The sequence below is a fragment of the Carya illinoinensis genome, chromosome 3, assembly GCF_018687715.1.
Source record: "Carya illinoinensis cultivar Pawnee chromosome 3, C.illinoinensisPawnee_v1, whole genome shotgun sequence".
In the NCBI taxonomy this organism is placed as follows: Eukaryota; Viridiplantae; Streptophyta; class Magnoliopsida; order Fagales; family Juglandaceae; genus Carya; species Carya illinoinensis.
Window position 1 is genome coordinate 17,314,317 of NC_056754.1, and position 21,550 is coordinate 17,335,866.

At 37.1% G+C, this 21,550-nt stretch overlaps 2 protein-coding genes across 5 annotated transcripts; one reads left to right on the forward strand and one right to left on the reverse strand.

Annotated features, from left to right (window-relative positions):
* The first annotated feature begins 1,925 nt into the window (after window positions 1–1,925).
* On the forward strand, window positions 1,926–12,593 carry LOC122303541 (protein CPR-5-like). Of its 3 annotated transcripts, none has more exons than XM_043115365.1 (5): window positions 1,926–3,371; window positions 8,870–8,926; window positions 9,212–9,247; window positions 10,382–11,119; window positions 11,617–12,593. In XM_043115365.1, exons 1-5 carry the CDS (start codon window positions 2,982–2,984, stop codon window positions 12,145–12,147), a joined length of 1,752 nt encoding a protein of 583 aa, XP_042971299.1. In that variant the 5' UTR covers window positions 1,926–2,981; the 3' UTR covers window positions 12,148–12,593. The 3 variants fall into 3 exon arrangements, with proteins under 3 accessions (XP_042971299.1, XP_042971301.1, XP_042971300.1); XM_043115366.1 differs by having other exon boundaries at window positions 1,928–3,371; window positions 10,385–11,119; XM_043115367.1 differs by lacking the exon at window positions 9,212–9,247 and having other exon boundaries at window positions 10,385–11,119.
* A 392-nt stretch (window positions 12,594–12,985) lies between these two features.
* LOC122303542 (protein HEAT INTOLERANT 4) lies at window positions 12,986–21,142 on the reverse strand. 2 transcript variants are annotated; one of them, XM_043115369.1, is made up of 14 exons: window positions 20,755–21,137; window positions 20,152–20,190; window positions 20,014–20,067; window positions 19,848–19,911; window positions 19,614–19,672; window positions 18,365–18,489; window positions 18,187–18,246; window positions 16,734–16,792; window positions 16,351–16,430; window positions 16,103–16,141; window positions 15,596–15,658; window positions 15,447–15,494; window positions 15,230–15,358; window positions 12,986–13,495 (listed from the first exon to the last, which is right to left on the reverse strand). In XM_043115369.1, the coding sequence occupies exons 1-14, from the start codon at window positions 20,914–20,916 to the stop codon at window positions 13,448–13,450; spliced, it is 1,029 nt and encodes a 342-aa protein (XP_042971303.1). In that variant the 5' UTR covers window positions 20,917–21,137; the 3' UTR covers window positions 12,986–13,447. The 2 variants fall into 2 exon arrangements, with proteins under 2 accessions (XP_042971303.1, XP_042971304.1); XM_043115370.1 differs by lacking the exon at window positions 20,014–20,067 and having other exon boundaries at window positions 20,755–21,142.
* Between the last annotated feature and the right edge of the window lie 408 nt (window positions 21,143–21,550).

Consider the following 21,550-nt stretch of genomic DNA (forward strand, 5'->3'; position numbering starts at 1 on the left):
ACCAAAAGAACTAATAATGATGATGATGGTGATGATAAAAAAGACAAGAGGATTCCAACCAATGAGAGCACTAGTATTGGACGCATCAAATTTATCTTTAAAATTTGATGAAAAGTATAAATTTTTTATAAATTCAAAACCTTTATACCTATAATTCCATATTGGATTAACCATTAGATTCATCAAAATAATAATATAATCTTATTTTTTTAATAATAATTTTTTTAATTTTTTTCTTCATATTTTGTAATTATACTAACTATATGCACATTAATAGTTTAATTTAGTACTTAAATAATTGATTCCCAACTAATATAGAATAAAATAAAATAAAATTATTGCCTATTAAAATTAAAATAAAATATTAGTTTGAAGGTAAAATACTAGACCTTCAAATTTGAAGGAAGAGCAACAAATACTGTAACTAAAAACTTCCTAAATAGTCATTTGATAAATTCAATATAGGTTCATTTTAAATAAATTTATCAAAATTTAAAAATGTATTGTCTTTTGATAAAATCAATGCTAGAGCTATGATGTAAAGTATAACTGAATGATAACCTCTTCAAACCTCTTCAACAACAATAAATAAAAGTAACTATATCTATATGTATAAATATATATATGGTTTATATATAACGGTATCTAAAACTAATGGTGCAAAGTGCAAATCTACCACTTGAGAGTGCGAAGGGGTGAGAGAGAGAGAGAGGAGGAAGACGCGGGCTGGCGGGCGGCGGGTGGGGGGCGCGCAGAAAAAGTGAGAGAGAGAATAGATTCAACAAATAATATGAATAGAAGTACACAGAAAGAATGAACATATCCCTACCTAGATCCTCCCTTCTTTCTTGATGGAAGCTGAAGTCTTCTTCTTGCGACCAATGTCCACCCCATAGTGCTGGAGATACCACTGCTTGAACCAATAGCACTCTTCACCAAAGTCTGAGTACGAACCAACTCTTGTTGGATGCATTATAGACCACATCAAGAATACGGATCTTCCGGGTCTCAACTTGACTCCACCATGAGTAGTTTCCAGTGTCAAGCCTCAGAGGACGCCATTTAACATTACCACCTCGAACCCTAATCCTCCTAACCGTCTTGTTGCTTGACAGCTTTGTGTTTGCAGGTTGCCTTCCAAGCTCATACCTTCAGAAAACAAGATAAGTCCATTGGCCGGGTGCAGAAGATAACTTTAAATTAATTGTGCATCAATTTTGACCAACAATATTTTAGGTCTCACAAAATGTTATATACTATATATCATCACATATATATTACTTTGTATTCTATATCATCACATATATATTATTTTGTATTCTGTATCATCACAAAATGTTATATAATATATATCATCACATATATATTACTTTGTATTCTATATCATCACATATATATTATTTTGTATTCTATATCATCACAAAATGTTATATGCTATATTTTGTATTAATTGATATTTTTTCATAAACTTTTTTTTTTTTTTAATCCAAGGGTTAATTTGCAGTATTGAATCAATATTGTGAAATAAAATTGAGGTCATAGTACTAGAGTATATATATGACATAATTATGAATATATTATTTATATCAATATTTGATTATTTTCCAATAAAAGTAGAAGAAATAAACGATTTGTGTGTATATCTAGACAACCTTTTTATAAAAAGGAAAAATTTAGTTATAAGGATCACTGAGTATTAATACGTACACTATTTTAATATGATTGATAAAAAATAAATTTTATTAAAAATAATATTAATTTAAATTTTAAATATAAAAAATTTAATATTAATTTATAAATTAATACGTATCTTTACTTTACTTGTAAATAACGGCACAATTCTCCTGCATCTGACAACACCAAACCGTTTCCCCATTTGCTTCCTCTCCCTCTGCCCTTGACTCCCTTTCTCCATCAGCCCTCAACGAAATCTACCGTCTCCACCTCCACTTGTCCTCAAAGCCGATTGAAGGTCAAAAAATTTCTGTTTGAACCCATCCGCCAATATTTTTTATTTTCTAAGATTTTCAGGGGAGCAAAACATCAAGCTTGAAGACCAGGTCGACTCGAGCCCAATAAGGATAACGAATAGGCAGAAAAACAAAACGTGTTGGAAACCACCAAAATAAACAATCCAACTAGTAACAAACCGAGACCACACGGAAACAGTCGAAAGACAATATGCCCTGCCTGGTGCGGATGCGACAATCAATTCTGCAGGAAGAACTCCACGGTTCCATAAAAAATAATGACCGATAGACCAAAGTTCAAACACCCCGGAGGTGCTATCAAATTCAAAATAACGTAGCAGAGGATAGGGAGACCAGGCAACCTCTTAGGAAACTAACATCATAGTTTCGATATTTCTACACACTTTGGTGGGGTTGCTACTTGGAAATTTTGATGATTCGTGCGCTTACATCCCATTACTTTAAGTAATTTTCTTTACCAGATGTTATAAGCCAAACTCCAAATTTTTGTTTGAAACCCATCCAAATTTTGTTCACCGGATGGGTTTCAAACAAAATGTTTTTTACCTTCCGTCGGTTCTGAAGACGATTGCAGGTGGGGCTTCCGTCGGCTTTGAAAACGACTACAGGTGGAGAGGATAGATTTTGTTGAGGGTAGAGGAAGAGAAAGCAAGTAGGGAGTCAGTTTGGTGTTGTGGAGTACAGGAGAATTGTGTTAGAAATGGTTACGTGTAGCTATATTAGTAGTTGGTGCAAAAATAGGTTTCAAATCCATCCGGCTGAGAGCTTTCTCAACCTTTTTTATTTAATTTTTCAGTTTAACAAACTTTCTTATTCCCTTTTCCGTTTATTTCTTGTATTTTTAGGAGTAAAAGTTTTTGCCTAGTTTTCAAAAGTTTTTGAACGGAGGGAGGGTTTGACCGCGGAAGATTATCGAATCCAGTTCCATGCGTTGTACTTGTACTTTCTTTCTTCGTTCTCTCTCTCGATAATTACGAAGTAACCCCTTCCATGGAGGCCTCCGCTTCGCCTCCTCACCAAGCCCTCCAATCGACCTCCGTCGTCGACTCAGTTCCGGATCCGATCCAAGACCCTCTTCCTCCTCCTTTATCTACTGGGTCCACCGTCGACGATGACTCAAAGCCCATCAACAGCGATGAAAAAACCAAGAAGCCGAGAAAGAAGGCCAAGAAGAGAAGGATATCCAGAGATGGCCCTGATTTGTGGCCGTCTTCTTCGTCTTCTTGTTCTTCCTCACCCTCTTCTTCCTTGCACCCTACGCGTGTGGTGCTCAGACGCCGAAGACCTAGGGCCCTGCTCGCTGCGCCGCGGCGCATCGAGTGCAAAGTAGACTCAATTGCCCTTCCTCTCGGAATGTCGGTCGCAGCTGTCGTTTGTCTGGTTCGAAACGTTAACCTTTTCTCTGTTTGTTTTTGTTTTTCTTTGGGATTTCTGAATGTGGTGTCTGATATTTATTTCGGTCGGGAAATTCTGGGCTGTGATGATGGTTTTAGAACTATTGGGAAAGTCTTGATCTTGATGTTGGTTTTGTTTGTGATTCCAGTTCTTTCTCCTTGTTCTTACTTTCTGTTGAAGTTTTTATTCATTTGGGATTGTCAAATCCTTAACTAGTGTGACGGGTTTTTGTTCTTTTTTGGCGACTGATAAAATGCACTAGAAGTTTATACCTATTATGAGTTTCATAGAGAACTTAGAGAGTTGGATGACGTTTGAAAACAAAAAATGCTAGAATCTTGTGTAGGTTAAGTGCTTTGTTGGAGCTTCATCTGCTCTAGATTACTTCAAATCAAATTGTACTTAACTTTGGTCACAGGAATAATAATAACCAATGAACTTGCCCTACTTGGTGGGAAGTTTGTATTGCTTGTGAAGATATGAAATGGAACTTGTTTGATGTATGCTTGTTTCTCTCTAATGCTTGCGTGGCTTAAGACTTAACTATGTTTGGCTGTTTCTGAAATATTGATCGTAAAACTTATATGGACATGTCACCTTTGATCATGCCTTGCACAGAAATGCGAACAGGAGTTCTTTATTTGGAAGATTGATGTTGGTGTGGTGGTAATTCGTTAGGGTGCCACTCTACTTACAAAAAACATAAAAAAAAAATATCGTTAGGGTGCCACTCAATCATAACTAGGTGCCAAAGCAAAAAATTATTGCTCTTGGAGTTACTTAATTTGACATGTTCTTTTACAAGTAAAGGGATTTTTGTATTTTGAGGAATAAGAACATTATAGAAACAACAAATTTTGAACTTCTTTCTCTTGGAAGGGGCTCAAAGCTGTTTATTTTCTCTAACAACCCTAGGAAAGCCCAAGCCACATATGGACCTATACTCTCTTTATTTATTTATTTATTTTTTGACAAGTAAAAATTTATTAATACGAATAGGCATGGCCAAGTACACTCGATGTATACAAGATAAAGCACCTAGTTGGGATGTAGAAATAGAAACGAGGAAATTGATCCTAACATGAGTGCACTAATGCCTATACCACCAAACCAGTTTTTGCCCATACACCAAGCTGCTGTAAATTCCCCAACACACTCCTCAATACTTGTAAACTCTGAAAGAGCCTACTAAAAATATACAATTGGTTCTGACTTACCTCTAGTCCTCCCTCGATTAGAACTACCTCCCTTAGTGTCATAGTTGATTGCCCGAGTAGGACGCTTTAACCCTATGCTCTTCTTAGATCTTGATTTTGCGCCAAGTATATGACCTCCCTCTATTGCAGTGAGTAATGCTACAAATTCGTCCTCAAATCCTTCGTAGGTATTTCCCACACATTGTTATATCTCATTTACCTTGTCCATAACTCAATATGATGATGGATCAACTATATTGTTAATTGGTGGGAGAGATATCAGGGGAGCAACATTTTCTGCCGACTCTACTCCAAACTGTATGCTAGGCCCTAAAGACTCCTCCACAGCGCCATTAATGCTATCATCACCTTGGTTATGTGTCGACCCACAAGGTGCTTGAGAAGGTACCAAAGAACTGGTTCCCTCTGACATGGGTGGTGGAACCATGGTCGGCAATACCTCAGGTTCCGTTGTGGTTGCTGTTGATTTGACAAAGAGAGCATTGACTGCGCCACTCGTCGGCGAACTTTTCTGAGTCACCCTTGGTGAGAGGCATTCCGTTTCGGCCATCTCCACGCCAATACCCGACGTAGAATCCTCTTCGAATGTAGATGACCCGCTTTTCCTTTTGACTTGCCACGCTCGCCTGGGTCTAGATATTGAAATTGGGCCAAACCCAACTTTCTTTTTTCCTTTATCTAATTTTGTAGCATTCAGCCCATCACTTAACATGCCAAGCCCGCCCTTATTGTGCCTTACAGCACCTTTACCACCTCTTAGCACACCTAGCCCTTCAAGTTTTGCTGATAACATGGCAACCTCTACGTTCAACTCAGCAAGTTGGTTTTGCATCTGTTTTAAAGTACAGTGTATGTCATTAGGAAGACCCAAACTCAAGTCAGATCCCTTTTGACTTGGAATATGTCCATGTGCAATCTGTAAAGGGTGCATATCCTTTTCACTGCTTTCGTTCTTGCCCCTATTAAAAAACTGAGTCACTAAAGCAGGACCCTTATTCAGAGCTTCTGCATATGAACGCCTCCCCACCATGGTTGCACTCCAGTCTTTTTGCTTCAGGCCGATATTGTTGTTCTCATGAGCATATAAATTCTTTGGCTTTCCTCCAATGCATGGAAAAGATCAACGAATCTGCATAACTCAACAACAAATTTCTCCCAACCCAGGCCTTCAACCCCTTCCGAAATGACTAGAACCCCCCGCCTACCTCCACCATATTCAGTTACCGTTAAGAATCTACCATGTACGTTGGAGCATCGTTGAGCCATGAAGGATCTGTTTCCTTCACACAGGTGTTTGATGAATTCCGTTTGTCTTTCTGCCTGATGCACAACTTCCACCGTCTCCACCAGCCACCCTATACTACTACAACCCATAACCAGAGACCTCCAAACCCTTTTGCTCTTCTCCACAATTCTTATCGAGGACCTCCATGCCTATGAAAATTCAAAGGTCTTGGATTCCACTCAAAAGCGTACAAACTAACCCATGTTGACATGAATACTGAGTGAAACTGAAAACCATTTCCGGCAGTCAGCACCGGAAATATCCATGTGTGTTCTCATTCCGCTAGAGCAGCAAAACAGTGGTCAAAACCTTCAAATGCAGAGCAGGAGTAGGTTTAGCGATGCAATGTAGAAGCTGAAGCAAATCTGTGCAAACCCAAAACTTCGAGAGCTTCTGTGCAGCGTGAGAATGAGCTGCAGTGTGACGACGGAGTTCCTATCTGGAGATAGAAACTTCCGGCGAGTCGGCAACATTGTCTCTCTCCAAAAACTTTGTTGATTTAGAAGGTTACAATTATTGCTGTTTGAAATCATTATAAAGGGAAATAAATTGTCTCTCCCGATCGACATGGAATCGCATTCACCACCTATATTTAATTTGAGGTGTTATTGGGCTGGTTTGGGTGGTGAAGTATTCTCAGTGAGAATACTTACTACTATTTATTATTTTATCATTACTTTTTACTATTTTGTACTACTATTCACTACAATTTAATACTTTTTCACTACTATTAACAGAGTATCTAAGATCACCTCACTACCCAAACAGAACCATAATCTCTCCCATTAAATATTGGACATTCTCGTTAGGCTATTTCATCATAGGTGGTATGACTCAATTCCATACTTATGGTTGGGTTTGTATCTTAGACCATATGTAACGACCTAATGAAGACCCATGCTAGATCCAGGCCTACACTCCCAAGAGACTAGTTAAGGTTACAATTGGAGCTCCAACTTCTCATTCTAAAGCATTGCAAGATCCCATTCATCACCTTCCTACACTTAAATCTGGGGCATTAGATCTTCACATCCTCTTCTCAAATTATTGGTGCACATGCCTCAACCTCCTAGTTATGAGTCGCTTTGCTAAAGCTAACCTTCTATTGAAAGAATTCACTAGATATCACTAACAGGTCTGCCACTAAAGCATCCTTAGCACGAGCCACACCATACACCTCCAGGGAAGATTAACCCTACCACTACTTCACAAATCATGCTAGAATTTAATCAATTTACCATCTCTCACTTCAAATCTAGTATGTTTAGAGAACTTCCACTCTCACATTCCTTATGTTCTTCTCTGATCCCAACCTGTGAGGTTGTTGAACTACCTTGGAACACCACTCACCCCACGCACATCTGTACTTAAGAGTATAATATAACTGATATCCACAATGCCTCTCTCAAAATCTCTAGCACACTGGATTTTAATGTACTTGAGAATATGTTGTGATCATTGAGGCAGTCCTCTTCTATGATATAATGAACTTATCCAATAATGCAACTAGCATTCTTAGCTACAGAGTCACCAATGATGACTCTCCCTTTTCTTCTATACAATGTCTTTTCTTATTCTTTACTCCTGATCAACTCCACCTAATTTTGATTTCTTTTTCAATCGGATACAAGTTTTTGAATATTATGACTCCAGAAGAGAATCCTTCACATCTCTATCCATCCAAGAGGCGTGTGGTTGTATGTAAATTGACCCATTAACATCTTCATATTTCTAAATGAATTCTATATTGACTAATGCTTGATGATAACCTCCATATATATATATTTTTTTATAAGTAAATAAATTTTATTGATCCACGTAAATAGGCCAAGCCCTAGTACACAGAGTATACAAGAAAGAGCCTAGTTACAATCTAAGTGCTACGGATAGTAGACTCGTTCCAGTCAAAACAATAGTAGATGCCCAAAGGAGTAGAGTGTGAAAGAAAAAAGCTCGAAAAGCATCCGGAGAACGTTCCTTATTCTCAAAACAGCGGCCATTTCTTTCGGTCCACGTGCACCACATTAAGCATAAAGGTACCATCTTCCATACAGCTGCAATCTGTCGATTCCCTCTTAGCCTTTGCCAACAAGACAGTAAATCGATCACCCTTCGTGGCATGACCCAAGCAATGCCCAGCCTCGAGAGGATCTCATCCCACAAAACTTTAACCGCGTCGCAATGAAGGAGGAGGTGATCCACTGATTCACCATTGTGTTTACACATGAAACACCAATCCATAATGAACAGTCCACGTTTCCTTAGCTTGTCCACCGTTAGTATTTTACCATGAGACGCCACCCACCCAAAGAAAGCAACCTTGAGGGGAGCCTTGCTTCTCCAAATGTTTTTCCAGGGGAAGACATTTGGTGGGTGATTTAATAAGGCCTCATAGTACGAACGGACTGAAAATTTCTTATTCCTGGTGCACGTCCATGATAGCCTGTCTTCCCCTCCAGCCCTAATCTTCAAGTCATGTAGTGCGCTGTAGAAGTCAGTGATGGCGCCTAACTCCCAATCCTGTGCTGCTCTAGAGAATCTCACCCATATATGGCACCTAACCTCCATATATATACACTATGCTATATTTATTGGCCTATTTTTAATTATTCTTTTGCATGCAATGATTGAATTTATGGGTAGCACTAAGGCTTGACGCCTATCTCTTGTGTTTTCTTCACTCTTTGAGGACAAGTGCTTGATCATTTCGAAGCCAATAGCTAAGGCTTAAAGTATTCATCTAGCATCTTCCCCGGGTATCATAAAGGTTTTATTTTGAACAAACTAGTCTATGATTTATCTAGCTAAGATATGATTTCCACATTCAAACTTATGCTATATCATTATATTATTTTAGGTGAGATCCTGTAAAAGATACTTGTCTTTTTCACTTGATATATAGCCCTGTTATTAGATTAATGTGATTAAACTTTGCCTACCCACAGAGGGATCTATGTGATCGCTGACCATGTTGATTCTAGGTTCTGGAAACCAAAGATGTGGCTGGTGGAAGGATGTCTGCCAATCATCTTTCAATGGTACTTTTCTAGCCCTCTTATCATATTTACATGATTATTTAACTACCCACAGAAGCATTCTTGCAGTCCCTGACCATGTTGCTTTGCATTTACCATCTTGGCATACCCAAAAATCCTTGATTTGATCATTGGATCTTTCAAGAGGACTCTTACCAATCGAGTGTATATATTTCCTTTCGCAGTGTTGGGCTCCTAACCTTATTATATTTCTTAGAACATGTTTATTATATTTTTTGGGTTTTAATTATAGAATATTGACTAATATTATTTTTCTCTTGCATGTAGATCTGCATTTCAGCTGTCAGAGAATCTTTAAGCAATGTACGCCAAATTCCTAACTCACCCGTGGCTGTTGATTTTACATGTTAAGTTTGTAGAACCCCTTCCCCATAGGGTTAGGAATGTTACTTCCATTACTTTACTTTACATCAGGTGTTAAGAAATGCTATAATTCTTATTAAACATAAAACTTAATGTATCATATGTGAAAAAATCAAGATTAATACAATGTTTTTTATATAGTCATACAGAAGGAAGCAAATCCTAAATACTATTTGTAGGATTCTTATTAAAGCACGATTAAGTCAAGGTCTCTAAAACTAGTTTTTGATCTATAACTAGTTCTGGCCTGCTGACCCATACCCATCACTATCGATACATGGGATGTCTAGAACACAATAAATTGAGTCAAGTACTCAAGAAATAGATACATCACACAGTAAATAAGGTCAAAATAAGAGTTCCATTTCAAGAAACACATTTTCAAAAGAACCTTCACAGATATCACAAAAGCATTTTTCTTTAACATCTGAAGTGGTCAACATTTTCTTTGACATCTGAAGTGGTCAACATGAAATTATATCACGTGTCTAATGGCTGGAGATAACAAGGATCTCAGTTTCATGCTGTGATCATTGGTGGAACCTCGTCTAGTTGATAAATGGGTGCACTCAGGTGAGCCATTCCAAGCGGACCACGCAAGGTGGCTTGCCTTGCCCCTGTAGATGTGGTACCATTGCTCCTCAGTCATTAGGCCAAGAAAAACTTATAATTCATTTACATGCATTCAAACAGTTACAATTTTTCCTTCCTTTCATTCATCATACCATATATTACAAAGCATATTTACATGTAATACCTCATGTTAAGATACAGAGGTGTGTATCAAACAACACCCACACCACCCCCCCCCCCCCCCCCCCCCCCCCCCCCCCCCCCGGTTGGCCCCAGAAAAAATCAACATTCAAAGAAGATCAATGAATAATATCAAGAAAATATTAGACAATAAGCCGTGTATTAACGTATACATAGATCATAGAATGTCATGCTAAATTGAGGGTCTTAAGATTCTCACTATGACATATTTCCTCTTGTAGTTCATGTCAACATCACTCAACTACAAGCTGCTAAAGTGGTGTCTTTATGCCTTCTTCTTTTGATTGCCTACATGGGCAGCAGGTCTTTGGTGACAATTCCGATTATTTTATGCGGAATTTTGAAAAGTCATTTGGAAGCACCTTGAGAACCCTTAGGTTGATCAATGAGTTGAACACAGAAAAGGGAGGACACCATTTCTGCAACATAAAGGTCGAAGGTTCTGCTTCACCTATGAGTCTCAACAATGGAGGATGCAAGGGCAATTGTGGTCGAGAAGATTTTCAGTCAGAAGCAGTCTTGCAAACTTTTGCAGCTCAGGATCTATTAAATACCATCGAAGAGGTGAGAGGGAATATGCTAACTGGTTCAAATAATCAGGTGCTTACGCTGCATGGGCAAACAAACCAAGTGGCCTGTGTCTTCCCAAACACACCTGGTCCTCTTGTAGGGCAGTCCATGGTTAGCACTATTCAGAAATCTGTCGTAGAGCAAACCCGTTCTAACGACCTTAAGACTTTGGAGCTAGGTCTTACAATGAGAAGATTGAAGTTGAAAGAGACACAGCTGGCTCTCAACTTTGATTCAAATAATCTAGAGAGGTCTAAATTGGAAATGGGAGCATCAAAGGCATCCTTTAAAGAAGAAAAATTCAAGAGCCAATTAGAAGACATGAGACACACTGAGCTGCTCAGAAAGTGTGTAGACTGTCTTGTTGCTGGTCTGCTTGTCATGTCAGCTTCTTTGTTATACGGTGCTTATGTATTTTCATACAGGAGGATTACTGAAGCTACTGAATCTTGCACAACTTCACCCAAGGCAATTACCATTTCTTCATGGTTCGAATTTAATTTCTTTTAGTTTCACATATTGTTATAGATTTGCTGTTCTAGTATCATTAAGGAAAACAAAAAAGAAGTATGCAGGCTGGACAAATTATACAATAATTAAATAGATCATATTCTAAAATGACTTTCACGAAAAATGGAATGATACATGCAGAACAATGTGAGTTTCCATTTAATAGATTGTATACCAAAATCACATTTATCCAAAATAGAATGATACATGCAAAACAATGTGAGTTACCACAATTTTTTTCAGGGCTTGCTTTGTTTGAGGTTTTCAATTGGTTGCTCACAATTTCTTTTACTGCTGCTGTTGTTGGGAAGATATTTACAATTTTCAGAACTCTTGAAAATGGTGGTACTCGCATAGCCAGAGTGCACTACCCATATATAGCAGTTTTTTTTTTTTTTAACAAAGATTAATTTTACTTGTTTAGGAAACATTTCATTATGCTCTCTCTGTTTCAGGAGTACAAGTCATGGTGGATCCCAAAGCCAATGGCATCTTTCAATTCAGGGCTTCACGTTCTTAGGTGCCAGGTTCAAGTTGTGAGTCGAATGCTGTTTGGTGTCTTAATGATTGTCGCAATTGCTTGTTTGCTTCTCCAACGTTCAGCAAGTACAAAACAGATAATGCCAATTACTTTCATGCTTTTGCTGTTAGGAGTTGCCTGTGGTTTTGCAGGCAAGCTTTGTGTAGACACTCTAGGAGGGAGTGGATACCATTGGCTCCTACACTGGGAGATTCTGTGCATGCTGCATTTCATTTCTAATGTCTATACACCATTTTTGCTCCTTGTCCTCCACGGATCTGTCAATGTGTCTCAAGGGACAAAAGGCAAGGCGATATTTCCATACTGGATCCGCCGAGTTATATTCTATGCTATCATGTTCCTGTTTCTGCCACTATTCTGTGGTCTTGTGCCTTTTGCAAGCCTTAGTGAATGGAAAGATCACTTTTTACTGCTGGTCACTGATTATCTATTTACTGATGAGTGATGGAAGCTGTAGCTCAGATCACCAATAAGAGCTTTTACAAATTATGGATCAATGTTACTTTTTGGACGTTGGGAAGCCTAAATTATTTGTCTACTGTGTACTGATAAAAAAGAAGAAAAAAAAAAAAAAACTCCTAATTAGTCTACCGAGTGAAATTGGCGCCCACAGATGCCTGTATTTGCTGAAGATGTTAGGTGCCTGTTGGCACAGCTGCGTTTATTCGTTCATGTATCAGTTGTAATGAGCTTTCTTTCTTCTTTTTGTCTGGTGAGGTGTGCAGGGGTGGGGGGCTTCTTATTGTCCTCGTGAATTGTAGTGTCGAGCTGTTGTATATTAGGTTATTGTTCGGGTAGGTTTACTGGATTGAACTTGTGAAAGAATTGATCCTGTATCGTCCTGTTTCTACCAAAATGATTAGAACTTAATTATTTACTGTTAACTTAAAATTCTCGTGTTTTAGAGTTGCATTAATACGTATTTTCTGGTAGGCCATTACTTCTTGGGGTGGTTTTAACTTTTATCTCAGCCATCACTTGCGCAAGTCTAACAGAGCCATAAAGCATCCCTAATGATTGTTGTATAGATAACACATAAATATGTTATTAGATAGTTAATTCGTCAGGAGTTGGGGTTTCAATTATCATCAGCATAGCCATTGTTCATTCGTTTCCTCTCTCGACATGCTGTACCACCAACATATGGTCTGCCGCTCAATGCTCATTCAGCTTTCTTTTTAGCTCGCATAAAGTCTAATCACTTGGCAATTGTTCTGTTTCATAAACAGCCAACAGGGATAATGATTTGCCCTTGGGGAAAAAAAAATACAAAGATACACAGATGAACTAACTCAACATTCATAATTGTTTGCAAGATTTGAAATTGGTAATACAAAACTAGTGTCAGTGTAATGATAACAAAAATTACTGGGACAAACGGGAAAACCACAACTTGAGACACCGATGGTCATAAGTCTTTAACTCGGGAGATGCTTGAAGAATTCATTTAAATAATTTGAAAGGCCTCAAGATCATATCTTACAATTTCCTCCTTTGTTTCCTCTCCGTTGAGAAGATTACCTGGATGGTTTGTCTAAAAATTCTGAAAAACTAGTAGTTTACATCTCTTTCCGGAGACACCTACACTCTAATCAAGAAACCATGCGATGAGGCAACAGGGGCTTGCCTCCTACATATCAGCGAAATGAACAAAATTCTTTGGCATCTTAACTGCTTTAGCAATGATGGCATACTCAATCACGTCTCAACCATACGGGTAGTGCCTTCGTGGTCTTCGAGATTATTCACAGAATCTCGTGAGCCTTTCCATAATACCTGTTTATGAAAGGAGCCTGCAAGGCAAAAGCACCAGACAGAAGGTTACTGTCATGTTAAAAATTCTCAACCAAAACTTTGTGAAATACATGGCTTACTCTATAATAAGCAAGAAGGAAGTTCGATTAACAAAAACCTTGGTCTTCTGAAGCTGTCACAAGCTGACGAAGAAAAGATGCAACCACTTTCTACTCTCAACTTTTGTCTCTATTCTCAAAAATCCTTTTTTCTTTTTTTCTTTTTTTCCTTTTTTCCTTAACTCATCTTTCTTCACTGTATTCTCATCAATTAAGGGCTCTTATAAAGTCACTTAACTTATCAATACAAACACCACAAAAATTGAAGCAAATTATTAGAAAGGGGTCCTGAGTGTCGCCAGTAGAAAGAGTCAAGCTACTAAACTTCTTGTTCATTGGAATCCAGATGAACTACTTTGTTAGGTTTTGGAATTGTAAATCAAGTAAATGATTATACCATACAAATACTCGGTAAAGTCAAAGTTCATGGCATGCAACAAGCAACAATTTCACATTTAATTTGGAAAAAATAGGTGGGCTGAAGATCAGATCCTCTTACCAACATCATGTAAAACACACTTTTTTTTTTTTTTTAATTTGCACCAAGTGTCTAGTAACAGCATCCCAACTACTCCCAGAGGTGCACAAGCCCTAGGCAAGAAGTTTCCTGCAAGTGCACCTCAGACAATTCAAAGAAAAAATCTCCTAGTCCGATGACTCCTAGAGATTGTTTGCACCCAAGGAGATTTGAACCTTAAACCTAGAGAGAGTATAACCCCAAGCCTAAGTCCTTTACCACAAGGAGTTTTATTGTGGACACTTATGGTGAATGTGTGAATTTTTTTTATTGGCACTGGGTGTCTGAAAACAGCATCCCCACCAATCCCGGGAGTGCACAGGTACTTGATAAAAAGTTTCCCGCAAATGTACCTAGGGTAATTCAAGGGAAAAATTCCAGTCTGATGGCCTCTAGAACATATTTGCACCCAAAAGGATTCAAACCTTAAACCTATGAAGGAGTATACCACCAAGACTAAAGCCTTTACCACTTGAGCCACCCTAGGGGTTTGGTGAATGCGTGATATAAAGATGTTTAGGATTGTTGTTTACATAGCTACTTTGGAGTGCAAGGCAGACAACAGAGGATCAGCACTGGTTAAACTTTCGCACTCCCAAAAAATAAAAGGTCGTAACTCTTTGCTTTGACTAAACTGATAAGGTAAAGAAAGTAAGGCAGCTCACATATTCTGTTAGACGGGACATTTTCCTAGAATGGAAAGTTGAATCCTTAAAAGTATCCTTTGAGGTTAATACAAACTCAAATGACCAATTATTAATGAAATAAATTAGCAAACAGAGAACATTTACTAAACTAAATTCAAACATAAATCAGCTTACTTTTTCAGATTGACACATTCAAGCCCATTAACGATTGGAAATTTCAGTGTTGAAGTAGCCACAAACTGATTTTGACCACAAGTTGTAAGCAATCAGACTTAACATCAAAGACATCACAACCTCAAATGCTTTGTCAGCATGCAACATACAGAATGAAAATTCATAGCCGAGAAAATACAAATTAAACTTCTATCTGAGAAATTATAAGTGCTCAAAACTGAAGATCCTGCAAGTTGAATCACAGATGCTTTAGGTGGAAAAAAAAAGGTTCTGATGAAAAATTAAACACTTTGCATATCCAAGTTATTGACAAAACAGTGATTTCCAAAGATATACCTTAACATTTGATATATCAGGTGTATCTGGTGTTTGAACAGGGTAGAACTTGTAAAACCTCATATTCTCAAATGCTGCTTTAGTATCTTCACTCATCTCTTCAAGGGCTTTTTTCCGGGCTTCCCTTGCCTACAAAAGAAGATAATGGCAAACCTGCTCAGAAAGTTTATGCTCTTGAAAGTGATGAGTGTACAACCATATCTGCCCATGTACCTACCTCTCGATTAGCTTTCTTCGCTTCTCGAACTCTCTCTTTAACAAATTCCTGAAAGAGTGGGTGTATTGAGGGGGATGGGGGGGAGTAATACATCAGCTTTATACGGATAGAAAAACTACTAATTTCTCGTATTTATTCATTATTTTTACCTTGAAGGCATCCTTTTGATCTTCAGACAATTCCTCTTCCTGGATTAGCTTGTCCGTGAATTCCTGCATACAATAACTGCAATTTAGTACAAGATAAGCCTTTTCTTTTATCCTGGTTCTTATTAGCCTTTTCAAGTTTTGGGTCTTCTCTTTTTCAGGTGGATAAATTTTGATAGCCAGATAAATTATTGTGACACTTTATCCTCCATAAGTTTGGAAAACCCACCCCAGTCCAGATATTCCACATTAGACCCCAATGATGTGATAATAAGTTGCAAGTTATTTAACCAAACAAAAATTTTGTCAAAATTTGATTTTCAAATAAAAAAAATCTAAGAAGGTTTGAACATTGATTATTTGTTTAAAAAACAAACGGCATAGTTAGACACAATAATTAAGGGATAGGCCTCAATAACCATTGCAAATCAATTGAACTGAGCAGACCACATGACTACAACCTCACAACTGAAGTTCATAGAATAAAAACACTGAACATTAATTCTGTACCTCAAGCTCATCTAACTCCCAATCAAATTCACAGAAAATCTGCAGGGACAAAGATAGAAGAATCAAACTACATATAATTTAGCAGCCCATCTGTCATATTTATTCCAACTCCAATGAGCATCATAGAAAGTGTGTATAAACACAAATTTGGATTACTCAGATGCACTGATGCACTTAAAGCCATCTATATTGAAACAATGACAAGCATAAGTTTTTTTCCCTTTTTGCCATCACATTCTGTAACCTACCGGCTTTGGTTCTCCCGGAAAAATTATTTGAACCTCAGTGCTTTGCTCCAGCTCATCTTCCTTGAAGGGCTGGTAGAAATCTGCCAAAAGAATTAGAGCAACCCTCAGACACCGGAAAAGTCACATATAAAACAGAGAGAGTTTATCTACAAGTCTTCTTCAGAAACATCCAGGGATTGCCTATGCATTTTTATAAACTTGAAAAAAAGAATTGAGATTTTTACAGCTTTTTACTTTTTATAACCCAGTTACAACGATGTTTGTCATCCAAATAAATACCAAAAAGCGGAAAAAGAGTGTTCATTGTCTTGTATCCTTTGCTAAGTGGCGATAAAGGTAATGTAGAATGCAACAATTTATACAGAAACAGTTCAAGAACTAACACGGTAAACAGTATTCATATTTCTTGACACGGTCTATCTTCAAGTGTTTCAAAGCAGCCCTGCACGGAGAGTTCATATGCAAAAGTAATGAAATATGTTATTATCTTCTTTAAAAAAAGAATAACAATTAAATCCATTAGCAAAAATAAAACTTGACTCTCGATAAAAATCGTGCATAATGCAGAACAAATCACAAGTAACAAAGACGACTCAAGGTGGGAATATGATTAAACAAGTTGAGCATCCAAATTCAAACCTCTAACAAACTATAGGGACCAATAACATAATTTATGAATTCTTTAGTTTTTCTTCTATATGTTAGTAAATCATTCTTTAGTCCTATCAGGGATTTCTTTAGTGCTGGACATCAACCATGTTTTGAAAATTTGCAAAACTTTTAGCCATGGACTGTACTTGTAGCCCATGAATCTTATTTTTGGTCATGTTAGTGGGTTCTTATGTGCAGTATTTGTCAGTTGAAGATAAAGTTTCAGTAATTTCTACTTGCAAGTCCAAATAGACAAAATATATAATCATTTAATGCTTTCAATTCAACATATAATAAATTTTGCTTCTATGAAGATTTTTTCTTTGATAAGTGTTTGTACTGTGATTAATTACAGTACGTTAATAAGTTAGATGTATAAAAGATCTTCCAAGTCATAATCAGCCCTTTAAATTACATTTAAACCCTTAACAAGCCCACCATCAATTACAATCTGAAACCCCAAAAGGTTCAAATTTGGTTTCTTTGAAGTTTCCAGGCCCAGAACAGGACCCCTGCTTATAGCTTTACTCCAGAATTTCAATTCCAAACCCTCTTGCATATATCCAAAATCCAAATATTTTAACACTCTAGTACCCTAACCCTAGCACATATCCACAAGTCAATTAGTTGTTCTCTATAATTTCCACATTCTCCACTTTTTGACTAAAGAATCCCCTTACAAACAGCCCTTTAAATTAGATTTAAACCCCTAACAAGCCCACCATCAATTACAATCCGAAACCCCAAAAGGTTCAAATTTGGTTTTTTTGAAGTTTCCACGCCCAGAACAGGACCTCTGCATATAGCTTTACTCCATAATTTCAATTCCAAACCCTCTTGCATATATCCAAAATCCAAATATTTTTACACTCTAGTGCCCTAACCCTAGCATACATCCATAAATCAATTAGTTGTTCTCTACAATTTCCACATTCTTCACTTTTTGACTAAAGAATCCCCTTACAAACATAGTCAAATTCACCCTTCCCTTCCACAACTATAAATCTAAAGTCGCAACACACCATATCCACTGTAGGAAGCTACTAGCATGCAAATCTAAGGGTCATCCAACATATAAGAGTGAAAGAATGCAAATAGTGCCTTCCTCAAATGTAGATGAAAATATATGTAAGATACGTCTATAGATACAGAGAGCGAGAGACTAGGAATGAAACGACATGCTACCTTCTTTGAGTGCAGCTCAATATAAATATTTCAGAGTGCAGTTTATCAACTTGGCTGCCTCTGTAGAAGAATTAAATCAGAAATGATATCAGAAGATTGAAAAAACAAATTGTAGATGACCAAAAGAAATGTTCCATAAAATCAGTTAAAATAACCAGCAATAAACAATATTCCATACCTATTCTCAAGAGGAATATAAGGAACCCAGTCCATTTTCATTTGTTTCATGGGAATAATTTCCTCAGATTCTCTCTGAACAGAGTTAATCCCAATCTTATCAGAAGGAGGGAAGGGAGATACAACCTGCAAAACAAGAAAAAACAAGAAACCAAATCAATTAAAAAGAAAAAAGTTGAAAATATATATTGCAACATGAATAATTATGTACTGAGATCAACTCTAACAAATGTCAAGAAAACTTTCTATCGCCCACTGTAGAAATTAGAAACTATTAGAACGGTGATTCGGAAACTAAAACACAAACTTACACCAAATAGTAGTAGGAAAAGATAAACAATGTAAGATAACACATGGAATAAAGTTATAATGGAGTGACAGTTAAGAAATAGCAAGGATATTTGAGATCATTTCTTATAACGATCATCATTTTATTACACATTTTAGGTATCATGTGTTCATAACTTGCAACTGATAAAACAGATAAAATAAGATATTAAATATGGAGGACGATTCCCAGCTGAAGTCCTTTCCCAAAAACAGCATCTTTGTTAATTTTGTTTGTAAGTCACTCTTCCCAAAAACTGCATCATCGTTAGAAACCTAGATAAATCATATCATACAAATTGACATTTTACATTTGTAATCTTTTATCGTGTGACGTTACTTACAAAAAACATCCTTTATCATATGACGTTACAAAATTTTGCAAATTAATATGCATGAGGATTAGCAATGAAACCTGCTTCTAGAGAGAAACACCACAATTATAGAGGTGAAATCTAGTAAATTAAGCATACAAGATGGGGTGCCCCAAGGCTTCAAGTAAACTCACTGCCATACGATTCATACTAGAGATGATTCAATTATCTGAAAACGGGCACAAGTTGTAATTTCAAAGCAGATTAAAAAAGATGAAAACCTAATGAAAATCAACAGGGAATTAAGTCAAGGAAAATTAAAGCCATCTAAGTATACATGCATAAACCATTCAAAAAGTGCATGTAAAAAACCACCGTTACTTCTAAGAACCAAAAACAAATTTAAAAAAATAAAATAAAATAAAATAAAGACAAACCCCAGCCAAATTGCAACAATAAATTATACCAAGCAGCTACAAAATGGAAAGCCTAACAAATTAACTTCCAAAAATAACTGTTCATGCAATTAATCATTACCTAAATCACCAACATTGCACATAATATTAGTTTTAAACTGATATGCAAAAGCAGCAGTTCTGAATAACTTACAGCCACTACAACAGGTATGCAGATAACTTTGCTTTCGCCCTTGAAAGAGACCAATTGAGCTGCAGTACCATAAAATAATGAGAGAATAAAACATGAAGGAAAAGGGAAGTAGAAATGAGAAATAAATGATGTCCAGAAACTTGGCAGCTGAAATATAATCAGATACACACGAGATGCAATAAAAAATGCCCACTCAGTAAATTTATAAGGAATGCAAGTCTATAAGACACTCACGTTCTGTACAGCCAAAGAGATAAGCTTTCTTCCCATGTAGCTTTCCCCCTTCTTCAAAGGCATCCTGATCACAATTAGAGCAGTTATCTAAGAACAGTCACTATAGTAAGGAATAACACTTCTAGTAAGCCTTTTAAAGTAATGCAACTATAAGCTGTTAGCTTACTTCTAAATTTGAGAAGTTCCAGTTGACTTGGTAGACTGAGTCCAATTGATCCCACTGGTACATTTTTTTCATAATATATAAGCCATAAAATGACAATAATGAGAACCTAAGATGAGATAATGAGAAGATTTATCCAACCTCTGTCCCAACAGGGAATGCTTCCTTCCATAAGTCTTCCTGCATAAGTCAGACACAAGCAAAACAAAATCAAACACAAACTCATGAGATTCAGAGACGTCCGCCCCACCAAAACAAATGCAGAAATATAACAATCTTTTAGCTTAATTCATTTTTACTCATAAATTGCTTGAAAACTTAATAGAGCTGCAAAATCCTGTCAACTAAACCCGAAGCAAGTGCTTAGGTTAACTTGGGTAAGTATTCCGATACTCTTCAATAACAAAATTAGCATAAAACATCAACATCCTTCCATTTGCTAATTTTCTCAGCAACCGTTTAGGAGACAATGAAAATATGAATCTGTACATTCAATCTCAATAACGCTGATAAGAAACTTTGTGAAACCACTCATAGATTGGAACAATGCAAATACGGCATACGGACTTACGGAGCTTCAAGAATCCGAAGAGCTCATACAATCTAATGAAAATCGTATCCAAATAAAAGAAAAAAGCTCGTTTCCACGAACCAAAACAACAGCCAACCAACCCAAGCATACGGAGGCAAGCCATCACAAACTAAGCTGAATTTGCAAGAGATAACCCGGAATTAGTGTTATACCAAGTTGCGTTTGTCCTCGATGTATTCAGGCTCGGATTCAGGCTTGGAGGCCTTGACCCGCTTAGCTTGAGAAGTTGTTTTCTTGGACTCCTCCCGGTGGCTCTCATGCTCGGGCTTTGCTCCTTCCTTCTGGCTCGCCTTCCTCTTTGCTCCTTTCCTCATTGTTATTCGCAGTTCACAGATACAGAAGGAGAAAATCTAGAGAGAGAGGAGAAATATAAAAGGTTTGGAGATTGATTCGAGAGCGGTGGATCCAGATTTTGAAATATGAGACCCAGACAGAGAAATCTAGAAGCAGAAGTACATACGATGTATTCGTCTATATATATATATATATATTTATGGCGTTAAATAAACGCGGATGGTCCGACTTTGAAAAGAGCGAGGAGAGGCGCGGAGGTGCATAGGGTTTGAGATGGGGTCGAAGTAATTCAAATTTACTGACCTTTCAAAAATAAAATAAAACAAACTGCGGACAGTAGAGCCCATATTAAGAACATTGGGCCCAATTGTGCCCGGTTACAATCAATAGGTCTGTTTCTTCAATGGACTTCACTGTAAACGAAAAGCCTTCACAATTTTCATCCGATTCGGAGAGATATCTATGTCGTGGAAATCTCCCGGCATTTAATGCAAAAAATAGATAAATATGACACTTGTGTAAAAAAAAAATTTAATTTTTTACTAATAAATTTTATTGTTTTAAAATGAGTGCACATGATTTGCTTGTCTTAAATGTGTTTCCAGCTTTACCCTTATAATTTCGTTGAAAAGTTACAACTCAAATCTAATGACG

Excerpts from the sequence above, each read along its gene's own strand:
- LOC122303541 (XM_043115365.1), top strand. The coding sequence starts at position 2,982 with ATGGAGGCCTCCGCTTCGCCTCCTCACCAAGCCCTCCAATCGACCTCC. Across the intron at positions 8,927-9,211 it reads CTGCCAATCATCTTTCAATG|ATCTGCATTTCAGCTGTCAG; the intron begins GTACTTTTCTAG and ends TCTTGCATGTAG. Across the intron at positions 9,248-10,381 it reads TCAGAGAATCTTTAAGCAAT|CAGGTCTTTGGTGACAATTC; the intron begins GTACGCCAAATT and ends CTACATGGGCAG.
- LOC122303542 (XM_043115369.1), bottom strand. The coding sequence starts at position 20,916 with ATGAGGAAAGGAGCAAAGAGGAAGGCGAGCCAGAAGGAAGGAGCAAAG. Across the intron at positions 18,247-18,364 it reads TATATTCCTCTTGAGAATAG|AGGCAGCCAAGTTGATAAAC; the intron begins GTATGGAATATT and ends ATTCTTCTACAG. Across the intron at positions 16,431-16,733 it reads ATATGAATACTGTTTACCGT|ATTTCTACCAGCCCTTCAAG; the intron begins GTTAGTTCTTGA and ends TTCTTTTGGCAG.